This window comes from Cynara cardunculus, unplaced genomic scaffold, assembly GCF_001531365.2.
Source record: "Cynara cardunculus var. scolymus isolate 2C unplaced genomic scaffold, CcrdV1 Un_Scaffold_609, whole genome shotgun sequence".
NCBI lineage: Eukaryota > Viridiplantae > Streptophyta > Magnoliopsida > Asterales > Asteraceae > Cynara > Cynara cardunculus.
This window is the reverse complement of record NW_020200593.1, coordinates 56,561-81,461: the sequence shown is the minus strand read 5'-3', so window position 1 is coordinate 81,461 and position 24,901 is coordinate 56,561. Positions and strand designations below refer to the sequence as shown.

The 24,901-nt window shown below is 34.1% G+C and overlaps 3 protein-coding genes across 5 annotated transcripts; all 3 read left to right on the top strand.

Annotated features, from left to right (window-relative positions):
- Positions 1 to 448: 448 nt before the first annotated feature.
- Positions 449 to 5,131, top strand: LOC112501828 (putative MO25-like protein At5g47540). The gene is made up of 11 exons (XM_025105563.1): positions 449 to 690; positions 1,202 to 1,363; positions 1,519 to 1,637; positions 2,758 to 2,832; positions 3,354 to 3,447; positions 3,807 to 3,866; positions 4,109 to 4,177; positions 4,436 to 4,534; positions 4,607 to 4,651; positions 4,728 to 4,830; positions 5,008 to 5,131. The coding sequence occupies exons 1-11, from the start codon at positions 571 to 573 to the stop codon at positions 5,079 to 5,081; spliced, it is 1,020 nt and encodes a 339-aa protein (XP_024961331.1). The 5' UTR covers positions 449 to 570; the 3' UTR covers positions 5,082 to 5,131.
- A 6,300-nt stretch (positions 5,132 to 11,431) lies between these two features.
- Positions 11,432 to 13,180, top strand: LOC112501833 (U-box domain-containing protein 4-like). Its single transcript, XM_025105570.1, has 2 exons — positions 11,432 to 12,739; positions 12,869 to 13,180. The coding sequence occupies exons 1-2, from the start codon at positions 11,432 to 11,434 to the stop codon at positions 12,920 to 12,922; spliced, it is 1,362 nt and encodes a 453-aa protein (XP_024961338.1). The 3' UTR covers positions 12,923 to 13,180.
- Positions 13,181 to 16,545: 3,365 nt separating this feature from the next.
- LOC112501823 (ras-related protein RABA5a-like) lies at positions 16,546 to 17,887 on the top strand. Of its 3 annotated transcripts, none has more exons than XM_025105555.1 (3): positions 16,546 to 16,699; positions 16,969 to 17,311; positions 17,393 to 17,887. In XM_025105555.1, the coding sequence occupies exons 2-3, from the start codon at positions 16,972 to 16,974 to the stop codon at positions 17,722 to 17,724; spliced, it is 672 nt and encodes a 223-aa protein (XP_024961323.1). In that variant the 5' UTR covers positions 16,546 to 16,699; positions 16,969 to 16,971; the 3' UTR covers positions 17,725 to 17,887. The 3 variants fall into 3 exon arrangements, with proteins under 3 accessions (XP_024961323.1, XP_024961322.1, XP_024961321.1); XM_025105554.1 differs by having other exon boundaries at positions 16,565 to 16,699; positions 16,908 to 17,311; XM_025105553.1 differs by having other exon boundaries at positions 16,568 to 17,311.
- Positions 17,888 to 24,901: the final 7,014 nt, after the last annotated feature.

Sequence of the window (24,901 nt, the reverse complement as noted above, 5' to 3'; positions counted from 1 at the left end):
ACATTCTTGGTCAAAGCATCTGAACACGAGGATTTCAAGCAACCCTTTTGTATGTTTTCTTAAAACTTTGTTTGTTAAAAGCCTGAACAGTAAATGATGAAATATATCATCCTCAAGGTTACTACAACAGAAAGAATCTGATCAACAAATAAATGTCCGTAGCAATAAATCTATCATCATTTTTCAAAGTATAATGAAAATACTCGTCAAATTTTATGTTAGGTTTATGTTTCTATCGTATCAAATTCAGCGAATCAAACCGATCAAATATCTAATTTGATACGACTTTAAATCGGTACATTTATGTATGTTAATTTGATAAAAATAAGACGGAAATTTAAATAAAGAATTGGATTAGTATAAGATGAGAATCAGTTACGGTTAAAAGAGGGGCCCAGATTCTACTGTAGAAATCTGCTGAAGACGCTCATCCACAGAAACAAGCAGTGTCACATTCCCACACCCTCTTCACGGTCGCCGTGAATCGTCTCGCCGTCCTCCCTTTTCTCTCTTACCTGCCGAAAACGACCACCGCCGGAGCAGAACAACCATAGCCATAGCACCGCCGACATGAAAGGTCTCTTCAAGTCAAAGCCTAAGACGCCGGTTGACCTCGTTCGTCAAACTCGGGATCTCCTCATATTCGCCGACTCCAAGCCCGATAGTCGCGAAAGCAAACGCGAGGAAAAGGTTGGGATCGTTATTTTACTAGGTTAGGTTAAATTTGGTTGTTGGATGGAATCTGTTGGTATTTTTTTTTATTGTTTTGATTTTGTTTGCGCAAACTTAATCGGAGTTTCGATGATGCAGATATATTACTACCGGTGCTATCTATATGTAATTATGTAGGGTTGTGATTTTAATTCTCTTGTTGATTTCATGTTTGTTCTTGCTTGTTTGTTATTGATTGCATTATAAAATTTGGATCTTTATATGGAAGAATTTCATTTAGTCGTATCGCATAATTCGCATTGGGGATATAAAACCGTTGCATTTAATCTGTGAATTCTTTTCCGATTCTTCTTTTCTTCTCATCTCTCTTGCTCTTGCTCCATCCGTAGTTTCTCCTGTTGTAATTTTGGTAGTTACTCCTTGGATTATCTGTGCGTACGTTGCTGATTTAAAATAGAAGACTTTCTTAACTATATAGACTTAGACTACTTCATTGATCTGATCTTTGTAACATGCTTTAAATTGGCAGTTTGCATCATTGAGTAAGCTTCTCCGTGAACTAAAGCAAATTCTGTATGGGAACAGTGAAGCCGAGCCAGTCTCCGAAGCTTGTGCTCAACTGACTCAAGAGTTCTTTAAAGAAAACACGCTCCGTTTGTTGATAGTTTGTCTCCCAAAATTGAACTTGGAAGTAAGCATCTTTCTAGCATCGTTCATTGATGATCTTGAGCTTTGCATTTTACACTCAAAAGGATGGTTATGCTGTACATATCTAGATGACTTCTTCTGAGTGAATTCCTTATAAAATTCTCTTATCATCTGAAAATTTGATATCATGTTTGATAGGCTCGCAAGGATGCTACTCAAATTGTTGCAAACCTGCAACGGCAACAAGTTCAGTCACGGTTGATTGCATGCGACTATTTGGAGGCAAATATTGATCTAATGGATATCTTGGCCACAGGGTAAGCTTTAGGTGTACCCTTTAGAAGGCACTCTCTATTATTTATGCTGTTTATACTGTTCACAGGTGTCTTTTCATAGTAACGGAATGGTAATCAACTTAACTGATTTTTGACTTAGCTAGTTATGGATCTTTTAACTTGTTCTCCAAGGTGCGAGCTCTTTCATTGCACGCATAATGGGAAATTGAGGTTCTGAATATTTTTAATTATAGATGATGTGAAGCTAGCTTGTATACTTACTAAACTAAAGGTCCTGAAGTCAGTTGGAGGGGATCATGGTAAACACCTTCAATTGTGATAATGATTGGTAGGCTTAAGTGTCTGATAAGGAGGGTGGGATTGGTTTCGTGGTCATTTGGCTTTTATAAGTGGGAACATGGAAATAGTCTACTATATGATATTATCTTGTTCTTTGAAATAATATAACAATTGTATTTACATTTATGGGACTGTGACATTGTTGAGCAGAGGTTAGCCTTGTCCTTTTTCCGAACAGTTTGGGGTTGCTGCGAGTGGAGTTCTTTTTCTGTGGTACACTCATTAAGCCCATTTAGAGCCTTACCCTCACTAAAATATTTATTGCTTTAAGATGTCCATAAAACCTCGCAAGGGTCATTGTACTTTTCTAAGAACACCTTGTTGGGCTACTTCTGAGAACACCACTTTGTGTGCACTTTTGTTGAATTACTGAAGGTTCTCATCTTTGTTATATGTCCTTCCTTAGTTCATTCCAATCAATTATGATGGATTTTTTATGCATACTTTACTAATTCAATGGCGCTTCTTTGAGACATCGTGTCAACCCTCATATTGACAATAAGTATTGATGGTAGGTGTCTGTCAAAAGGATAGGATGATGTCCCTTCTTTTTGTATAAATATTTATTAATGGGATACTAGATAGGAAAACGTAAGCTTCCCCTTGCAAAGGTTGGAATTGTGTTTCATGATCTTTATCTAGATGCTGTCCAAGTTCTTCCTTAAGCGGAGAGACTTGTTCTCCCGACCTTCTCCCTTTTCCAAAGAATTTCTTTTCCTGTTTGGGTTCTAATCATTTTGTTTGAATATTACACATGGTTTGACTCTTATGGGTGTTGAATGTTTTTCTTTTTCTCATTTAGTTATGAGAATCCAGATATGGCATTGCATTATGGTGCTATGCTGAGGGAATGCATACGTCATCAAAGTGTTGCTAGGTGAGTTAAATTTTTTTTTTTGATTAACCTGGATATCCAACCCGCTATGCGAGCCAACTAATCCCAGGGCGACCACCTGCTTTGCAGATAGCCCGAAGTCACGCATTTGAACCTCCGTGGCCACAAGGGGATTTTTATTCCTCCTTGGATAAAAGTTTATCTACACTAAGAGTTACTTATGTGAGATGAAACTTCAAACATCTTTCTAGAAATTTGAAAAGAATCTCTTTCATTATTTATGTAGAAAAATTTGATCATATGTATAGAAATCTAAGTGTCAATTAATTCAAGTTACTTTCAGAGAAAGAATCTGTTTGGAAGTACATGCTGTTTTGCTTTAAAGGTTGAACTTCTCTTTGTCAGAGAAAGAAGAGTTTTTTGGGTGCAGTCCTTAGGTCATGGGTTCCAACCCCCTCCTCATTACCTTTCCTAAAAGAAACGGAAACAAGATATCCTGTGTATTGCACAATGCCATCCTTTATTACTTGACCATTTTTGAGTTTTCTTGATTCATTTTACAGATATGTTTTGGAGTCGGAGCATATGAAGAAGTTCTTTGATATTATTCAACTTCCAAATTTCGATATTGCCGCTGATGCCGCAGCAACGTTCAAGGTTTAGTGCATTGCATCTAATTAGAAATTTTGGCGTTTTATATTACATATGATTGTATGGTACTATAACATATGTGTTTGCATTTTGTTTGGTATATCTATATAATCAATACTCTTTGAAGACACAATTCTTTTGTTGTTATGATGTTATGTTCTTAGAAGTGAGTCTTCATCCACCAAATAGATTGATTGTCTCTTAGATAGATTAAACTAAGGGTGACGACTTTGACAAACAGTCATTCTTCTTTTGTAGTGATTAATACGTCTTGGGTGCTTTGCAATCTTTTTAAATCATATTATATGCAATGGCTGAAGCAGTACCACAACTTTGAATCTTAAATGTTAGCATTTTTGTTGCAGGAACTCTTGACACGACACAAATCAACCGTTGCTGAGTTTCTTTCTAAAAACTACGACTGGGTAACTGATACTATTTGAATTACATCTTATAACAGATATGCAATTATATTTTCGTAGTTTACACTAATCTGATAAAGTCCTTCAATATTATATGATTCTATTACAAGCAATTGGATTTAGTTTAACTATGTTAACTTGGCATTCATATAAATCTTCAAGAATGAAGGGGGATTATATGTGGTTTTATTAAGTAATCCATCTACATAACACATGATTCATTGTGAATACGTTTCTCTTCTCAGTTTTTCGCAGAGTACAACTCAAAGCTTCTTGAGTCTCCCAATTACATAACCAGAAGACAAGCCATCAAGGTGAGACACGGTTTTTTTTTTAATTCTTTTCCTGGAGTGCGGTTTGCTATTTTGACTTTTGGGGGCTTAAAATGAAATCCCAATACTTGGTTTGCAGACCTCTCTCATAAGGGTATATATTAATTAGAAGTTGTTAAACAAGACTTTCTTGTTATCACTTAAAGCAATGATCTTTATGTGCATGCATTTGCAATTTAAAAAGCTATTGCGTTCTTTTGTTATCCTTATTTTTGATAATTGGGATTATATATCTTGCAGCTGTTGGGAGACATGTTGCTAGATCGTTCAAATTCTGCTGTGATGACACGATATGCGAGTTCAAGGGACAACTTGAGGATCTTGATGAATCTTCTGAGAGTATGATTGATTAGTAAGTTAAAACTTGGAAATCGTGAAATGACTATGATCTCATAATTTAAAATTGGGCAGGAGTCGAGCAAGAGCATTCAGATAGAAGCATTTCATGTTTTTAAGGTACCACATTTGGAGTTTAAGATATTATTTGTTGTGTGATTGGGTGGATTTTAAACAAATAAATTTTGTTCAACAGTTGTTTGCAGCCAACCAGAATAAGCCGGCCGACATCATCAGCATACTTGTTGCAAATAGAAGCAAACTTCTGCGGCTGTTTGCTGATTTCAAGCCGGATAAAGGTGAGTGTGATAATGAATATGGCAATGAAATGAAAATGAAAATGGGAATTTAGCCTAGAATGAAAATTTGGGTTGTTGGAGGGATGAGTCTATTATATTATATAAAACAAAATAATTTATTTTATTTTCAATTAAATTAATTATTGTTTAATATCTCTGACCTCATAATGATGCCAGAGGATGAGCAGTTTGAAGCTGACAAAGCTCAAGTGGTTAGAGAGATTGCTGGGCTAGAACCACGAGACCATTAAATGAGAAGGAGCATTGAATTAATGTGAAATAAATATATATTGAGATGAGATGAGATGGGATGGGATAATAGAGAGAGAGATTATTGCTATCTTTAAATAATAAACTGAATTAATGTTTTTGGGGATAGAAAAAGGATGTTGATCTCATCAGACCCAATTGTATTATTATTATTATTATTTATATATTATTATTATTATTATTATTATTATTGGTATCCACATGTTATCTCAATCATATCTTATTGTATTGATTTGAAAGTTATTGAGTTCAATTATTATTTTGAAATTTGAGGTTTTTTTCTTTTTCTTTTTGACTCATTAGCCTTAAGAACATCAATGTTCTATGAATGAATGAATGTCCTTCTCTAATCCTATATTTTATATGGGCAATTTAGCTCAATGAACTTCAACAAACTTGCAATTTATGTTTTTGTCGACATATTAGTGTCAATAGGGTGGCTGTTTTTTTGGAGGCTAATTTGTAGTGGTCGATAAAACTCCTCAATATCATTCAACAGAGGTGCCGAGATGGCCAAAAGGTGGAGACTTAGAGTGGTGGTACCTCTCTATAAGCATAGAGGTGATGCTTAGTGTTGCAACTATCGTGACATAAAGCTACTTAGTCACACAATGAAGTTGTAGGAGTTGGTGGTAGAGATCAGGACAAGGTGCAAAATAGAAGTGATAAAAAACCAATTTGGCTTCATGCAGAGAGGTCCACAATAGAGGCAATACACGTGCTCAGGAAATTGTTAGAGAAGTATATTGAACATATTGAGGACCTTCACTTGGTATTCATAGACTTGGAGAAGGCCTTTGATAGTGTTCCATGACACGTGATTTGGAGGAGTCTAGAAATGAAGGGGGGGGGGGGGGGGGGGGTTCTTAGAGGTATATTAGAGCGATTCAAGACATGTATGAGAGAACGGGGACTTGTGTTAGAAACGAGTGGGGGAAGCAGGGTATTTCCTAGTGGAGACATGCCTACACCAAGGATCAACACTAAGCCTTTTTGTAGTTAGTCACCTGCAGCCTACCTTTTGAAGACCATAATGTAAGTAACTCAATGCTCCATACATGGGAAATGAAAGCAGAATTCATTCAGATCCTCCCATGTGTTCAATATTTCTTTAGCAGTGCCCTAGAGATCTTTATCATTATTGCAACCTTCATTTTTTGCTATGATTTTGGATGAGATCTCCAGGGGATCCAAGGATGTGTTCCATGGTGTATGATATTCACTGACGACATTATGTCGGTAGTAGAGTCGAAAATAGAGGTCAACAAGAGGTCGGAGTAGTAGAAGATGACTTTGGAAGTTCAATGTTAGCGAATATAGTTGCTGTAAGACAAAATATATGTGGTGCTATTTCAATGGGGAGCGTTAGACGAGGGGTGGAAGCCAATATATGATTGGGGGGGGGGGGGACAGGTACTACAAAAGAACAATTTCAAATATTTAGATTCCGTGTTTCAAGAAGAGGGAGAGGGAGAGGTCGAGGAGGATAAAACACATTGCATAAAAAAGCCATGTGGAGAGAGTTGCCACATAGGTGTTGTATGACAAGAATATTCCGTTAAAACTAGAGGACGAATTCAACAGGATAATCATCCGACTAGATATGTTATATGGGTCGGAATGATGCGGACAAGGAAAGCCGTTGAGAGGAGGTTAGAAATTACTTAAATGGGAATACTTAGCTGGAACTGTATGTTAAATATAATTGTGAAGGAGATTTTTTCATTCAAAGTTAATAACAACGGATAAATTGAGGGATGAAGATGTTGGTTTGGGCACGTTTATAGAAGACCAATTACAAGAGAGTGAAAAGAGTGATTACTAAGTACATAAGAAACATTTGACATGTAAATTGGGTTTTTTTTATTTATTTGCAAGTGTGAAAAAGTCATTGGATTAGCATTAGCATTATCATTAGCATTAGTAATTTAATATCCATTAAAATATAATTATTGTTCTAATTATTATAATGATTACGCAATCTCTTCAATATAAAATAATATATGCTTCTCATTTTTAATTCCAATAAATAATGGTATTACTAAATCAAGTATATATTTTTTGAACATATCATTTAAGTATATCATATTTGTTTTAATATCTATAATAATCTATATTATATTATAAATTATTTGAAGTACAAGTTTTAAAAATAATTTTTTATACATTAAATATTGTTTATTGATGAACATTACATAAAATTCAAGATATATAGACAAAAGATGCATGCGTATAACTTTTTAAAACTGCATGTTTGAATTCATAAAATTAACTGATAAATATAATCAAATACAAAATAAAAATCTAAATATAACTAGGATAATAATCGAGCCTCACAGAATAAGTTATCATAATCTTTAAAAAAATACATTACCTTAGTAAGACTTCCATATTTACATATTCTTAAAACTACACATTTGAACTCCGTAAAACTACCTGATAATCAATGGATAAATACGTGTAAATATAAGATAAGTGTTCAAATCCATTAATAAACTGATAAAGAACCGAAAACATTCTCGCTTTCTGAAAACCATATAAACTTTGTGGGGTTAGCTCAACCAATAATAAGGCTTGGTGTGACATTCTGTCATTTCGGAGTTTCAGGTTAGCATTTTATTATAGATCCTATATTTAGAAATTATATTTCTCTAGGATCTGGTCTCAGCGATTTGAATTCTTCTGGCTTAGCTCCCAAGTTTTATTCGGTAGATCACGCCTCAGTGGGAGATCAGATACAGTTAACTCGTGTAATGCCAAATATTTTAGAAATGCTTTTAATAAAATAAAGTTGATATTATAAACTCTTAAATTAAAATACGAAAGTCTCATTTGAGTGTCCACTTGATTAAAAAAAATGGAGTTTTGGATTTATTAATGCTATTATATTAATGTTTGGGCAAATTATATAGTGGGTTTATTTGTATTAAGAAAATAAAAGTCTTGTTTGAGTTTGGGCCTTTAGAAGCCAACCCATTTTCTTTCCTTAAAAATCCTCATATAAATATCCCTCATCCTTTGAAAACTCTCATTTCCACGCATTGCCAACTTAAAAATTCTTCGTCTCTCTCTAAGAGCAAACACTCTCTAGACGATTCCATCTTCAAGCAAGAAATTCTCTCAATCTTGAAGATTCTTCAAGATTATAAAAATGTATGATACTAATTATTTTACTTTTGTAAAACATCATAAGGTTTGCATCTTTTTTCTTCCACATTTTGATCTTTTAGTTAAAAAATTTCCGAAGAACTAAAGAGGAGAGATTATTCATCAAAGACATGAAAATATCTTCAAAAAAGATAATAATCTATGATCCATGTTCTTTGAACTCCAAAGTGGGAAGAAAAACTTTTTGCATGTGAAGCTTGAGCATGTAAAATTTAGTTTTGAAGTGATAAATCTTGCATGCATCTTTAATCTATCCTATCTTTATCGAAAACTCAAAGGAATCGGGAAATATTCTTCCCTAGAGATTTAAATTTATTTCTCTAGCTTGAAAATGGTGTTAAAACTTGGAAAATGATGAGTTCGACCCCAAATGACTGCCACTCGGTGAGCGTGCAATCTGTTTTGGCGGCTGTGTAACTCAAGGTTGCAGGATAATGATGAGGAATTTAAAACCCACTCAAACTTCTTCGTACTTGGAAATAGTCGGCTGAGCTCATTATTTTTAAATGATGTGATAAGTTGGGCATAAAATGGCTTTTGGAAGGTTCCTATTTTTAGAGTTTTGAGGAACCCAAAAATATTTGGAACATAATTTATAATCTGTCCAAAAATCAGCTTTTGAGTAAATAATTTTGATTTCTTTTATTTTAGATAAATTTTGGGCTGTTTTTAGATTAAATAATAAAATATCGACCTTATTTCATAAAAATCCGATGACATTACATGAGATTCAACTTGACTCTATCTTCGTCAAGAACCCATAGGTGATCTGAATGTTGGATGTTGGTCTATTTAGGAAGGCAAGGCAGATATTGAGAGCTTCAGACTCCGTTCTCTTGGATATTCATCATCAAACCAGTGAGTTCTCACGGCCCCACTTTTAATGCTTTGTTTATTGTTTTGGGGGAAAAACATGAGATTAAGCAAACTATGCATGTTACTTGTTTGAAACCATTGGACTAAGGAACTGCTTAGTCAAGCTTTGTTTGAAACCATTGGACTAAGGAACTGCTTAGTCAAGTTTATTATGTCATGAAATATTGACTGTTACTGCACTTTGAAATAAATGCTAAATTGATGTGCTTGGGAGTATATTTTCCAAATAAAGTCCTCGTCCGTAAACGCTACTTGTTAACTTGGGTACATCCTCAGGCCGTGGTATTGTGGATAACCGCTATTGTGTTGACAGTCCCACCCAGAAAGGGGTGCACATTACTTATGTTTTCTTGTCTAATCATGTGGAATTTGGACCACTGCTGAATTAGTACATCTACGAACTGTGGGACCTAAGTAAGTGTACGAGCTACTTATGGTCGTTTGTAAAATAATGGGGAAGTTGGTAAGGTAAGGCTCAGTAGCGTATCAAGTTTTTACATCGTGGAAGATTTACATTTATTAAGTGCAAAAGATTTGCATAAGTTTACAAATATTTGGTTTATGCATTAAAGTGTTTTATGCATATGAAAACCCGTGAGCTCACCAACTCTTTGTAGTTGACTCGTTTTATGTTCCATGCTTTTCAGGTAGCAAGTAAGAAATGAAGTATTTTGGGAGCATATTTGTGGCAAAACTGATTAAGTTCGCAATGGAAGCTTTTGTAAAAGAAGTATTTGTAAAATTTTTGGTTATGATGTTAAACTCATTTTATTTTGAAAAATTGAAAAGTGTTAATTATTAATTGTTGCTGTGACTCGCTTGCCTGTTACATCTCGTGTTTCCGCTTTAGCGGGGTGTGACACTTGGGCATTTGGGGATCCCCTTCTGAGAAGTTACCGGTTCAAGATTTGCAAAATCATTGAGGATTTTCTTAACTGTTCTCTAAGTCATTTGGATTAGTCAAAACTGTCGCGGACGCCAACGATTAACAAAAAAAATGTATGACTATGCATTGCACGAATACAGTTCTAATCTTAATAAGTGAAACGTATAGATATGTTTTATATTCCAAAAACATTTAAGCAATCAATAATTATTTGTTAAAATATGTATTTGAATGAAGATAGTATGCATATAAAAATGTAGTTTTGTGAGTATAATTAAACATATACGTTTAAGATTTGAAGGTGGTGAGAATTGAAATGGAGTATAAAATCTGTATACGCAATTTATATTTTAAAAGCCAAGTATGTAGAATATTAATATTTTTTCTTTAATTATTTTAAAAATAGACTAATTTACAGGTCTTACTTATTTAATTATCAATTTATTAAATAATATGGTAACATCTTAAATTTACAAGAAAAAAACAAAAAGAATAATTAAAATAAAAAGTGAAGTTAAAAGGCACGTGTAGCAAAAGCTGTTACATCCATCTGGCACAGTTGTCAAACACGTGCCGTACGTGTGCCTTCCAAAATTAATTAAATATTTACTTAATTAATTAAAAAAAAAACAAATATTCACAAAAATCATATACACCAATCTTTTTGTTTGGTGATCGCTTTTCGACAACAACATTTGACTCTAAATAATTAATTAGAAATAATAAAAGTAAAACTACTGTGTTTTTTTTAAAAAATAATATTTTTTATCTTGTAGTTTTTTAAATTACAAGATGTCATTATAGTTGCAAAAAATATCTAAATTCCTTCCGTTAAATGCAGGCTGTTTTCATCATTTAATCGATATTTTCGTCTTTTACCCTATCAGAAATTGCATAGAGTAAAATCATAAAATAGATTTTGATTAAATAAAAAAACAATTTTTTAATAAAAGGACAAAAATGTCCCTAGTTTAACTGTTGTTAGAAGAAGGAACTAATTTTAAAAAAAATTGAAACTACAATAACTGATAGAAACAAAAGATGTTATTTTTAATGACCAAATTTATAATTTACTCTAATCTATACTATATTAATAATAATAATAATATTGAGTCCAAAATCTTGAAACAAACAATTTCCAAACGCTGTATCCACACGAATCGAATCAAGATATAAAAAACGAAAAAGTAGAGAATTGACTCGATTAAAAAAAAGTATATAAAATAATTGTTTTTTTTTTTATTATAAATTTTCTTTTTGATATCATCATCATCATCATCATCATCAACTCCAAAGCTTAGCTGGCAGTTCACTGCCACCCCCCCTCCCCTGCCTTTCATCTCACCTGCCATGAAATCCTCACCTTTCTCAATTTTCATTCTCTGAAACAATTTTTCATTCATGGTTTCTCTTCAACAATCTCACCGTTCCACGTCGCCCGTCACCCGACCCTACTACACTCCACCTTATTCTTCTTCTTCCTCCCCCGCCAGATTCTACAAGCATATGGGTCGCTCCATGAGAACTGTTCGCTCCAGTTTCTCTAACTCCGATTACACCTCCGCCCTAGGCGATGACAACCTCACGGACTCCGTCCTCGACGTTCATTTACAGGAGCTTGCAACGGCCAACTCTGGGACCTCCTCCAAATCCTCCATGTCTTCTGATGACTTTCTCCACCTCTCCCAAGCCTTCAGCGATTTCTCCGACTGCAGTAGCGATATGTCTGGAGAATTACAACGTCTCGCTTCTTTGCCGGAAGATTCCAAAGAGGATGATCCCAATAGGGAACAGAAGCCCGAGCCGGAGCCGGAGCCATGCCAAGGATTTCTGGAACGGGAGAATTTTTCAACGGAGATAATCGAGAGCATTTCTCCGGAGGATTTACAACCGACCGTCAAGATCTGCGTCGATAGTCTGACCTCCAGCTCCATAGCCGTGAAGAGGTCTGCCGCAGCGAAGCTGAGGTTGTTAGCAAAGAATCGGTCGGATAACCGAGCTTTAATCGGAGAATCAGGTGCAATTCCGGCGCTGATTCCACTTCTCCGGTGTACCGACCCAAAGACTCAAGAACACGTCGTTACGGCGCTACTTAACCTCTCTCTCCTCGACGATAACAAGCCGCTGATCGCCGGCGCCGGAGCAGTGAAATCGTTAATTTATGTCCTAAAAACCGGCACCCAAGTCTCGAAGCAAAACGCTGCGTGCGCTTTGCTTAGTCTAGCTTTGGTGGACGAAAACAAAACGTGCATCGGAGCCTGCGGTGCTATTCCGCCGTTAGTGTCGCTGTTAATGAACGGTTCTAATCGAGGGAAGAAGGACGCGTTAACCACTCTGTATAAATTGTGTTCGATGAAGGCGAACAAGAAAAGGGCGGTGACGGCGGGGGCGGTGAAGCCGCTGGTGGAGCTAGTGGCAGGAGAAACGGGTATAGGGATGGCGGAGAAAGCGATGGTGGTGTTGAGTAGCTTGGCGGTGATCGAGGAAGGGCGGAGGGCGGTGGTGGAAGAAGGTGGAATTGCAGCTTTGGTGGAGGTGATGGAGGATGGTAGATCGGAGAAGGGGAAAGAGTTTGCGGTGGTGACACTGTTGGCGGTGTGTGAAGGTGGTGTTGATAGTGGGAGGAACAGAGGGTTGTTGGTGGGCGAAGGTGCAATTCCGCCGCTGGTGGCGCTTTCTCAGACGGCGACCGCCCGAGCCAAACACAAGGTTAGACCTTTATTATGAATTGAAGAATCCATGAAAATACAAGCTTTAACCAATTCCGTTCTGGTTTAATGAAATGATTATTGTAAATGGATGTGTGTTGATGGGTTTGTTTAATTTTTGAATTTGAAGGCTGAAAGATTGCTGGGATATCTGAGAGAACACAGGCAAGAAGGTGAGGGATGAATATTTATCATGAGTCTAAACATACGCACATTCATTCATAATGAATGCATGTATGTTAATAACATTCGCGATAAATAATACATTCTATTCTATTCAATTCAGGTGGTGCTGTGTACAGTCCCTAGTTGTTAATGAAAATGAAAACATGTGCTGTGTTTGTATTATATTGCTTTTACAGGGAATGAAGCTGATTGGGTTTGAATGTGTAATATGTATGTTTGTGGGTTAGAAATGGAAAGAGGGTTTGTGTAATGAATATATGAATGGAATGGTTGATAATAGTAGCTGGCTTAAAGAGTTATGAGAGTGATGAGATGGGTGGCTTATATTGGCCTTTGCCCTTGGGGGTGAAGTGATGCATATTACGATGGTTGCCACCCCATACGACGACGTTTTGTGGGTCTAATTCCACCTTTACGATTATTCTTTATTTTGAATGCTACCATCACAACATTGATGATATATTTTTTTTAATTACATTTTCACTTCATGTGTTTATTACGAAACCCTATTTTATTGTTTTCATTTCGTTAAAGATGTTTCTTATACAGTGATATTTTGGGAAATCAAAAGTAATGGAATGGAGTAGATGATGTTCGAAATAATATAATAAAGATGAAGGTATCTTTCACCATGCATGTTCTTGATTTTATCACATCAGATTTTACTTTTCTATATATTTTTTAAGTCTTTTATTTTCAAACCCATCACCTAAGTTTTATATCAGTTTGAATTGAATTCGGTCTTATTGTTTTGGTGAACTGATATAAAAATCTATGAACTGGTTCCCTCACTACATTTAAAAATCTTTCATTGGAAATGCTCTTAGTTTGTTAATCGACATGTTTGCTTAAACTAACCTCAAACAAACAAACAAACAAACAACAATAGTATTAATACCACCAAGTGTCCATGTAAATATCATGGATTCTTCAAGATTCAAGATTAGCCACGTTACCCCTATGCAAACATCATCCGACTATTGCCCTATCAAAAAGATGCACTATACCAATCACAAGCAAATATGCATGGTTATTAGATAACAACTAATCAAATTAAAAAAAAAAAAACAGGTCTGAAAATGACTACTTAAGTAGCAAAATATGTTTAAAAAAGACACGACACTATCAACTAGTTTTCCATTTGATGCACACGTTTTTAGGATTTGAACACAAGTCGCACATTGCCTTGATTTTTTTATTTTAAATTTTGTTATGAGATAGAAAGACTTCAAAGTAATTAAAGTTACCAATCTTTATGTTAAAAGCTAGATTTGTCTAAAATATAAATGCATGCATGTCTAAAATCTTTTATGTTAAAGCCATTTGGGTTGTGGCGCACTGGTTATGCTTCAGGGGGATGTAGTGGAAAATCACATCTACCCCAGGTTCGAATCCAAACCTTTGTGGTTCACCCATGATATCTTCAGGTCATTCGTGATCGCCTGAGAACTAGTCGGTGCATGTAAGATGACTCGAAAATCCGTTATCATCCAAAAAAAATCATATGGATGGAAAGAAGCTAAATCTAATCAAGTATACGTTGATATTGCTAGGCTGGAAAAGCACGAATTTAAACAACATTGACCATCAAAAGTTATTCAACTAAGTGGATGACAACTAATATATGTCAAATGATTCCTTCTAGAAGTATAAATATTACTACTCAAAAATGCTTATCACAAAGCATAATAAATTTCATTCATATATTGTACAATCAACTTATATTGCAAAAACAAAAGCATATGATGTAATTAAAATTAAGGGTTATTCGTTTCGTTTTCTGTTAAGACCTGTATGGATATAACTATCTGTATTGACATGGTTGTCTAGATATTAACAAATAAATTGTTGTGCTGAATAAACAGTCTAAATATCAAAAATGACCATTTTATCTCCAATCTTTATTTTTGTCTGAATAAAACAATAGTTTGATGAAAATGTTGAACAAATGACTTATAATTATACAAAAAAAATATCAATTTAATAAAAACAATTTGATTAACACAATTATATGAGTTAAATGTTATAATCAAAACAACATTAATAAGTCCTTATAATAAAAACCCAAGTCAAAACATTTCATTCCTAAAAACATCAAAACCTATTTCTTTATAACCAATGTTCAATTGATCTAAATTTCACTTCATCTTCCTTTTACAACCATTGATTATTGCATCTTTTTTACACCTCTTGATTGTTTGATTTTTTACACAATGTTCGAGAAGGTGGCCATAGTTGTGGGTAGTGATGGCCAAAAACCGGTCCCGCACGGGCTAGGCCGTCCCAACCGGACCCAAGATTTCTCATAACCGGTCCTGATCCCGATAGAAAAAGTTGAGCCTGGTCAAACTTTGTTGTAACCAGTTATGGGCCGTCGGTCCCGGTCATTAAAAAATAAATTTTTTTATTTTTATTTTTTTAATAATATATATTTTTAATACATTATAAAATTTGTAATTTACACTCAAATACACATTAAAAATGCATTTTATTATAATTAAAATTACATTTTCTTACAAAATATAGCGATAAACCGATAATTGTGAACGTTTTTTTGCGTTTTCTTGCGAATCGAGAACTTGGTATGTAAATCCAATACACTTATATATAGTGTTTAGAAAGCAAAAAATACAAAAAGAGGGCAAAAAAAGGGCTAGTTTTTTGAAAAATAACGGCTACATTTTTTAAAAATCAGGCTAGGTCGGTCCCATAACCAGTCTCGGTCCTGCGAAACACCCCAAATCCATAACCGGTCTCAGATTTCGGTCCTATAACCGGTCCTTACCAATCTCGGGCTGGTTTTGCCATCACTAGCTGTGGGTGAGTGCGAGGAAGAAAAAGAAAGATAAATCATGAACCACATGCACTTTTTACAAATGTCCACGCATCTTTTTTCATACACTGCTTGTTTTTAACAACGAACTTGAGGATGGAGGCCATGGTGGTGGGAAGTGCCAAGAAGAAGAGAGAGAAATCAAGAGGTGGGGGAAGCAGAGGAAACCCTTCTAAACCAAAAACGACAGGAAACCTTCACAAGAAACGAGCTTTTGAGGAAAGATATCACAAGACAACGATGGTAGGAAGAATCGCTCTCTGGAGGGTTGGAAAAATCGATTTCGGGAGGAAGATATAGCAGATTTAAGGGATGAATACTTGAAATGTGAAAGGGTAAACTTGGAATAAATAGATGAATAATAGCTGAGCCTATAAGACTCCACTTTTCTGGCTGACTGATTAAGCCATCGACTGACCGAATTCAGTGTTGGAGTACCCATGATATGATGGATTATTTGCAGAGTATAACATCCAATCAAATGTTTTGTGGTGATATATTGTTATAGGATCATTATCATGCCCAAAATTGTAATATTAAAAACAATTTTAGGATTTGATTTATGAATAAAAAAAAAAAATTCAAAATAATGCAAAGAAAACATGACATGTGCCTCATTGTTGCATGATTTGATACAACCAACGTGGAAACATATATAAAAACCAATATCTATCAATTATATATTTATTAATTAACCATAACAAATCTTCAAATATAAATGTTCTTTCATATTTGTTGACCTTTGGAGGTTGACTATTTATTTAAACCACAAATTGGACTTGATTCTCCAATTTTACTCGTCTCTTTCTCCCTCTCCCTCTCAAAGAAATTTTCTAAGCCATCGTTGCATTTGAAGTGTATGAATTTCAATGTGCACTCTTCGATCTGGATTGTGAATTTGATCGCCATACAAGGGTTGAAGAGAAGGTGAAGGACACAAGGGTATGCCCTAATTTCTTGATTCTTTTATGGCGCCGTGTGTTTTTCTTTCTTCTGGTGGGTGTACTTGGAATATGATCATTTCATTTTACTTGGTTTGTGGGTTCTTTTAAAGTTTGTACCTTGTATGCATTTTGGTGTCGATTTTGTTTATGGTTAATTGCCATTTGTGCTGATGACAAGGGAATTCTGTTTCATTTTCGGATACCAGTGTCTTAATTTTGATGATTCATGTTCATGACAACTATGATGCCACACATTCTTTAACATAGAAAATGACATTCTACGCCAAACAAGATTCGGTTCATGATTATCTCTTCAAGATTGTTCTAATCGGCGATTCAGCTGTTGGGAAGTCAAACTTGCTTGCTAGATTTGCGAGAAACGAGTTCTACCCAAATTCAAGATCAACCATAGGAATAGAATTTCAAACTCACAAGATTCAAATTAATGGGAAAGAAGTGAAGGCCCAAGTCTGGGACACAGCTGATCAAGAACGTTTTAGAGCGGTTACATCTGCTTACTATAGAGGTGCTGTTGGAGCCGTTTTGGTCTACGACATCACTAGGCGCCGGACTTTTGATAACATCAACAGATGGCTTAAAGAACTTTACAGTAAGTATCCGTTTTGACTTATTTACAGCCCAAACAAAAGTAGACACTTTCTGATAGCGAAAAGGTTATATTGTTGAACAGCACACTGTGATATGAACGTAGTCACGATTCTTGTGGGCAACAAGTCCGATCTTAAAGATGAGAGGGAAGTTTCGATGGATGAAGGTAAGTCGTTGGCTGAAGCAGAGGGTGTATTTTTTATGGAAACTTCAGCTCTTGATTCGCTGAATGTGAGTAGTGCGTTCCAGATGGTTGTGAAAGAGATTTACAGCATCTTCAGCAGGAAGATCATGATGCAATCTGAAGCAGTCAAGAACGATGATTCTTGTTGGAGAGGGAACGGAAAGACGGTTGTTTTAGAGGTGGGTATTGAAGATGGTCGGCCGAAAAGTGGCTGGTGTTGTTCATCTTAGAAGTCAATAAATACGAGCTCGTTTCGTTTTGTAGACTGCTGTTGGTATAAGTTCCAAGATTTGAATCTTGCCCATGTGATTTGTAATTTGTTGGTTGAAAATGATTAATTTTTGTATTAGAAGATGTAAATTCGAAAAGAAGAAATAGATGATTTTGTTATAATGGCTGTGAGTAATTTCAATAGAAAATGCTTAGTAGGGCATTTCAAACCTTACTGCGAAAACACCATTTTACAGGTTTATATTGTATATGTTTGTATTGTATACAGGACTTGAGAATTCACAGTATGAATAACCATGCCTTGGTTTAACGTTTGAGACATAAAACACTCATGCCTTGAATCAATGAGTATGAATCACCATGTTTCGCAGTGTGAATGTGAATTAACATGTGTGGCCATATATATAATATGAAAAAGGAAAAAGAAAAAAAAAGAATGTTTTAAATAAAAATTAAGAATGAGGAAGGTTTAAAAAGAAAAGAATGTTTGTAGCAGTGGTACAAAATGAAAGATGCAATGTTAAAAGGTCAAACAATGAGACAGATCTGAAAAGATTGTGTGATGCCATGAAAGCTTGGCTTTTTCACAAAAAATAAACAACCAAGAGGCCCCATCATTTCTATTTCTTCTTGTTTTCACCAAGTTTCAAATTTCACACAAACCTTAAAATAACTTCCATATACATACATACATACATATATATAATAAAAAGATAAAATTATGAAAATATAAAGTAACAGGAGGAGTACGCCATGCTAATGTGCCTTGGATGATCCACATCTCAGGGTCAGGCGCCGATGAGTAGATAATTTCCTTGTTAAATAAGTAAAAATCCCTCCACGATATATTTATTGTGTTTATATAAATGTACGATCAACAGATTGTGAATCAAATTAAAGGTTACTAATAAAAAATATTTGGTCAAACTATCTTTGATTACATGAAGTCTTGCAAAAAGTTTGAGATTTGCTGTTTTGCTTTCTTTACCCAGTTATGGTAAGTTACTTGCTTTATTATACACTTTTACATGCTAATGCTAATGCTAATGCTAATGCTAATGCTAATGCTAATGCTAATGCTATTGTTAGCCTTAGGTGGGTTGGGTTGGGTTGGGTTGGGTTGGGTTGGGGTGGGCCTAGGGATGTTGAAGACTAGTAGTAGTAATGTGCATTTGGAATATTTGTCACCTATGCTATGCGATATTGTTGCTATTATTACATTCCATTATATCTTTCATATAATCTTGAAATCTAGAATAGGGTTTGTATATCTTCAATATGTTTTGTTGTGTTTCTAGGTGAATGAAAGTAAGGGGTTTGTTTTCCATTAAGTTGTGTATGGATAAAGATGTTTATGTTTATTAATCTGCCAGTATAGATCGGAAAGGTTGGCTTTCTGCATAAAACACTTTCTTAGAATCTTATTGAATAAGTCACGTCATTTTCTATATCATTAAGTCACTAACAAACAGTCAAATATAGTTGACCGGATAAGTTGCGAGTCCCATTAAGCTTGTTAAGTTGTTAACAAACAAACCCTAAGATTCTAAGAGTCCCAGAAAAGTTAAAGAAACACTTAGTGAAGCAATTGTACAAGAAGGAATACACAAATATATATGCAAGCAAGAATCAATTCAAAGATGTGAAGCAATTAGAGACAAGAAGCTTCCAAGAAAAGGGAACCCAATTTGGTGTTCGTAAAATCTAATCAAACAACAATATCCGCAAAACAAAAAACTAGGAAACTTCGCTGTACATTTACACAGACGGAAAATTCAAAAATAAAAAAAAGACGAAAATTAATTGACATTGGAGAAAAAAGAGTTTGTTTTCTCTCTTCCTTTCCCCTCTATAGCAGTATATTTTATAATCCAAGTTTTGCATCTCATATAAAATCACAATTCTGAAAGCCTATATATCGGGAAACTCAAAATAAGTTCAATCAAACTTACATAAACACTCTTCTTCGTACGAAACTGCTTCGTCTCTAATGTCTTCTATGCAACACTTTCTTCAATTAAGTCTAACCAAATGTATGATTTTCTGAAAAGCCGGTTCTATGCAACACTTTCTTGTGCTGACCGGAAGTACCAAGCAATTCACAATTGTCCAACGTATATTTCACCTGATAACTTTGTAGCAGCGGAAGCAATTCCTGGAAATCAAATAGTGTCAAGTGTTTGTATACATGATTATTCATCGTGAAATTGTTGGTTCCCGGACAAAAGACACATACCTCTATTTGATCTATAGCCAGAATAGCCAACAGAGTTTTTCAGAATGCTGTCTGAAGATCCACTTTCGGGAGCATAACCAAAAAAACCAGCTACTTCCAGCTCAGGAGATGATGACCGCCATGTGGGGTCTGCATAAAAGGAATCACCGCCACCATATGACTTAAGTCCACCAAGAATCAATTATAGAATTCAATTATAAATGAAAAAAAAATGATAAATGAAAAAAAAAAACCATAAATGAAAATACCGACATATGGACGTAATAGAAAAAAAATGGGACGAGGGACCAAGATCATTATAAATGTATGAACAATGAATCCGATAACATGATAAATGAAGTTCAAGAATCAATTTCGTAAAAACCATAATTAACTAATAAAGAAAATAACAATTGAATACGGTTTAATAGAATTCAATTTGATTGGAAATATATGAGTAATTATAAATTAAAAAGAAAATACCCATTTATTATTTAATGATAATACTTCATAGAAATAGAAATAGAAATAGAAATTTAGTTCAAAAGAAACAAAGTGATGAAATGATCCATTCCTTTTTCATTGATTTTGGAACTCAATTCTTTCGATTAACAAATACATCCTCAATCTCTATTATAGATTTGGTTTGTAGAATTTGAAATTAAATTCCAATTCAATAAGAGTTATGTGTGATTTGAATTTGAGATATCAGGATTTCATTTCATTTCATTTCATTATTTTAATGAAATCTCACAACCAGCTCAAAGGCACATGATACCCACAACTGGAACTGGAATGAAAGAGAGGGGTGATGCATCACTGATGCATGGTGGTGGATTTAGTTCAGGGTATTTTGTTTTAGGAGATTTTAAGGATGATATATTTACACTTAGGAGGTCGTTTACTTAAATGCTTACCGCTAAGATTTAATAATATATCTTACTTTACTGGGTAAGATTGTAGTCCATCAAAATGGTATCATATGTAACAATTTAATAGGTAAGCGTTTACCGAGTAAAACCCTCCATCTTTACCGAGTCGTCACTCTCACTTACCAAGTAAGAATCTACGTCTTTATCGTCATTTTTACCGGATAAGACTTTTCATCATTCTCATCACTCTTATTGGATAAGACTCTCTATCTTTATCACTCTTATCGGGTAAGATTATCGGTCCTTGAAATCATTGAGTAAGGTAAATGATATGGTAAACACTTATCATGTAAATGTTTATTAAATGACTCCTTAAGCTTTACGTATTAATACATTTTCAATAAATAAGAGCTATGGTTCTTATTGTAACCGATTGACGAAAAATTGTTAAAATAAAATATTATTTAAACAGATCCAATCTAATCTAATTACTATTAAAGTACAAAAAGAACTTATTGTATGTAATATTTGTATTTTGCATCTTGGTGTATAAAAATAGTTGAAATAATTCGGTGATTGATCAAAATATTGGATAAAACCAAACCAATTTAATCCTTTATTGTTACTGATCGACTGTGTAAATCTAGTTGCATTATGTCGATTATAAAAATTCGTATACAATAAACAACTAAATTAGATCAACTAATCTAAGGGGTGGTTTTTTTTTTTGGAAAGGAGGACAGAACCCCCGGAAATTTTTTATTGAATTGAAAAGGAATTACAAGAAAGAAATGGACATACACCTTTTAACAAGATCAAAAATGAATTCCTAATTTTTTTTTAGGAAATACAATTAATAGAGGCCTATGCAAGATGCCACTATTTTCAAAACCAATCCATTTCAAGGGGGATCCAGCCCAAGACACCATCATTGTGGTTTTGGAGTCTACTTGGCAAGTTGAAACCCAAGCCAAATGTTAGCCACTTTAATTTCCTCAAAACAGAAATCCAAGCCATGTCATTATGGTAAAAAGCCACTGTTGTGCATAGAACCTCCAATTCCTGTCCATATACTTTTGTATTAGTAGCCAGAGATTCCAAGATCATATCACAAGCTATTGTCTTCCCTGAATGATCATATCACAAACTGTTCCAGCAACCCCTGTATTTTTGTCGAAAAATTAATAATAAGAACACATCATCATAAAGAATAACATGTATGAAAAGGAGAATGTACATGCAAAGGATACACAGTCATTCTAGATTTCTTCTCTCTCCTCCCTCATCTCTTCTCTCTCCTCTCTCCTCTCAACTCTCTTCGTCAAACACCTCCTCTCTCCAGTGAACATATATCAACACATGATGCACACTGTGATATGTTTCATAAAATAACGAAAAAACACAGTGTGATACACTTGGTAAAAAAAACATTACCTGATATATTGTGTTACACTTCGTAAAACAACAAAAATATATTGTGATACACTTCGTATAACGACAAAAATACACTATGATACCAAATCTGGTTAATGAATACAACTGTGATACACAAAGATTATAAAGAACATAAGAGACTTGCAACTTTTTTAACGAATCAAAAATGGAGGATTTGATTATAATTGTATTATACCTCACTTTATTTCTGTAATGATTGCACGTAATTGAAGATATGGCGAATGAACCTCCATAAATTGTTTGATTAATAAGGAAACAATATCAATCTATTTGATTGATAACCGTTATGAAAATATTAAGAAAAATTACTAATACACCTTTTTTTTCTTAATTAAAGGTAATACAATTAATATAATAAAAATGATTGACTCATATTGGACCTCACAGTTACCACAAACTAATTAGTTCTTATTTGATTAGGCCTCTATAGGCTTAATCAAATGAGAACTGTTTTGTTTGTGATAACCGTGAGATTCAATCTCAACCAGTTATTTTAATATATTAATTATTCTTTTTAAATTAATGTATAAGGGCATGTTAGTAAATTACTAAATTTAGATTAAATATTTATTTTTTAATTTCATACGTTTCAAACTTTCAATTAATTTTGATTTTACATTTCTAAATTACCACATGAAACCACAATCTTTTGGGTAGCACATGAAAACACAATCTTTTAGGTAGCACATGAAAACACAATCTTTTTTACCACAATGTAACACAACAACTTGTGTTGCCTAATACACTATTGGTATTGTAACACCTTGTCCCACATCAGTACCTATTGGAATTTGTAGCCCCTTATGACTTATGAGTTCTTGGTTGTAGGCTACCAAAGAATTCCTACCATGGGTTTAGTGGTTTAAAGGTTGTCTTGTATGGTTTGTCACTATGTGATTGAGATATTACACAAAGTGTAGTTGAATGCTCATTGACTGAATTATTTTCTTGTGTTTATGTAGCAACTTCACATCTCTGTTGAAATCATATATATAGATACTGTGATTATAAAATATCTTCATGTTATGGAGTCTAGCAAGAAGTCCTATTTTCGAACAGTCACTTCATTTTGGACTAATGTTTTTTTTTCATTCTATATTTTCTTGGTAAATGCTAGATTGCATCATAGAATTGTTACAAACTTATCAACTATTATTATTCTACTATCCCAAATTTAGAACATCTCATCAAGGCAACCCTCACCTCTAATGTTGCATCGATGTTTTTTCTTCCTATTAATTTTAATAAAGACAGTGTATTATCTTAGAAACAATATGCCCATTCAAAGCTGACACAAATGCATGAAAGAAAATGAAAATAAATCTAAGCTAATATCATATAAATCCCTATTGACAGTGTGTTGAAGGATGTCAAAATTACCACATGAAACCACAATCTTTTTTACCACAATGTAACACAACATGTTCAACCAAAGCCTACAAATTGTTTTCCACCTCTTCTCGTACAACCAACAAGATCTTTTGTGTTTTTTGTTTTGATTTGATGAAATGTAATTTTAGAAGATTAACGGATTTCTAGGGAGCTCAAAATAGTCTCATTAAATTAAATTTTTTTTTGACTTTTTGCCTTTATTTACATACTCACATTAAATATTGGAGAGTTATTTTTGGAATTTCAGTAATTAATTTTTCTTTTATTTTCACTATTGATTATTAATTTGTGTGGTTGAGATTGGATCTCACGGTTACCACAAACAACTTAGTTTTTTCTTGAATAGGCCCATATATATATATATATATATATATATAAGGTCAGATTAAGGAAAAATCATAAAAAATAAAAAACTGATAAACATCCTGATAAGCGTTCATCTTGATAGTGTGCACATGAGCATACAAGTAATTTGTAAACAAATTGTTCGGTATGCATATGTACATAACATGCACGCGCACATAAAAACCAAAAAACAATTTCAATTATTGTATGAACATGCGAATATCGTCAAGATGAATGGTTATGAAGGAGTTCCTTAGTTTTTCATTTTTTGGGGGGTTTTTCTCTAAACCTCTCATTCTCTCTCTCTCTCTCTCTCTCTCTCTCTATATATATATATATATATATAAGTAGGTTAATACGAGAATGATATTTATTTAAGAAAATAAGAAATGATTGAATCACGTACAAATCACATATGATTTTTCATTAATAGCCAAAAAAGTGTGTGGACGACCCTATGGCCTCGTGGTAATGTAGCATGACAAAGTCACGTGAATCATATGTGATTTTGTACGTGATGTTAGTGTAAAATCATATGTGATTCGGATATCTTCTTAAATATGTATTATTCTCGTATGAATCTGACTCTCTCTCTCTCTCTCTCTCTGTTTCTGTCTCTGTCTGTGTGTGTGTGTGGTCAAATTCAGGGGAAAACCGTAAAAAACGAAAATTTTGAAAACATCTTGGTAACCATTCTAGACGGTATATATGCACATGTGCATACCAGTACTTTGTAAGCAATTTATCCGGTATGCACATGTACATTAAATGTATAGGTGCATAAAAATCAAAAAATAGCTTCAATTACTTGTATGCGTACATGCATACCTTCCAAATAAATGGTTACTAATGTATTTCTTAATTTTTCATTTTTTAAGATTTAGTTTTCCTTTGAAC

Bases quoted from the DNA above. Each gene is read 5' to 3' on its own strand.
- LOC112501833 (XM_025105570.1), top strand. From the start codon at position 11,432: ATGGTTTCTCTTCAACAATCTCACCGTTCCACGTCGCCCGTCACCCGA. The intron at 12,740-12,868 runs GTTAGACCTTTA...TTGAATTTGAAG, and splicing joins CCGCCCGAGCCAAACACAAG to GCTGAAAGATTGCTGGGATA.
- LOC112501823 (XM_025105555.1), top strand. From the start codon at position 16,972: ATGACATTCTACGCCAAACAAGATTCGGTTCATGATTATCTCTTCAAG. The intron at 17,312-17,392 runs GTAAGTATCCGT...ATTGTTGAACAG, and splicing joins ATGGCTTAAAGAACTTTACA to CACACTGTGATATGAACGTA.
- LOC112501828 (XM_025105563.1), top strand. From the start codon at position 571: ATGAAAGGTCTCTTCAAGTCAAAGCCTAAGACGCCGGTTGACCTCGTT. The intron at 1,364-1,518 runs GTAAGCATCTTT...CATGTTTGATAG, and splicing joins TCCCAAAATTGAACTTGGAA to GCTCGCAAGGATGCTACTCA. The intron at 4,535-4,606 runs GTATGATTGATT...AAAATTGGGCAG, and splicing joins TCTTGATGAATCTTCTGAGA to GAGTCGAGCAAGAGCATTCA.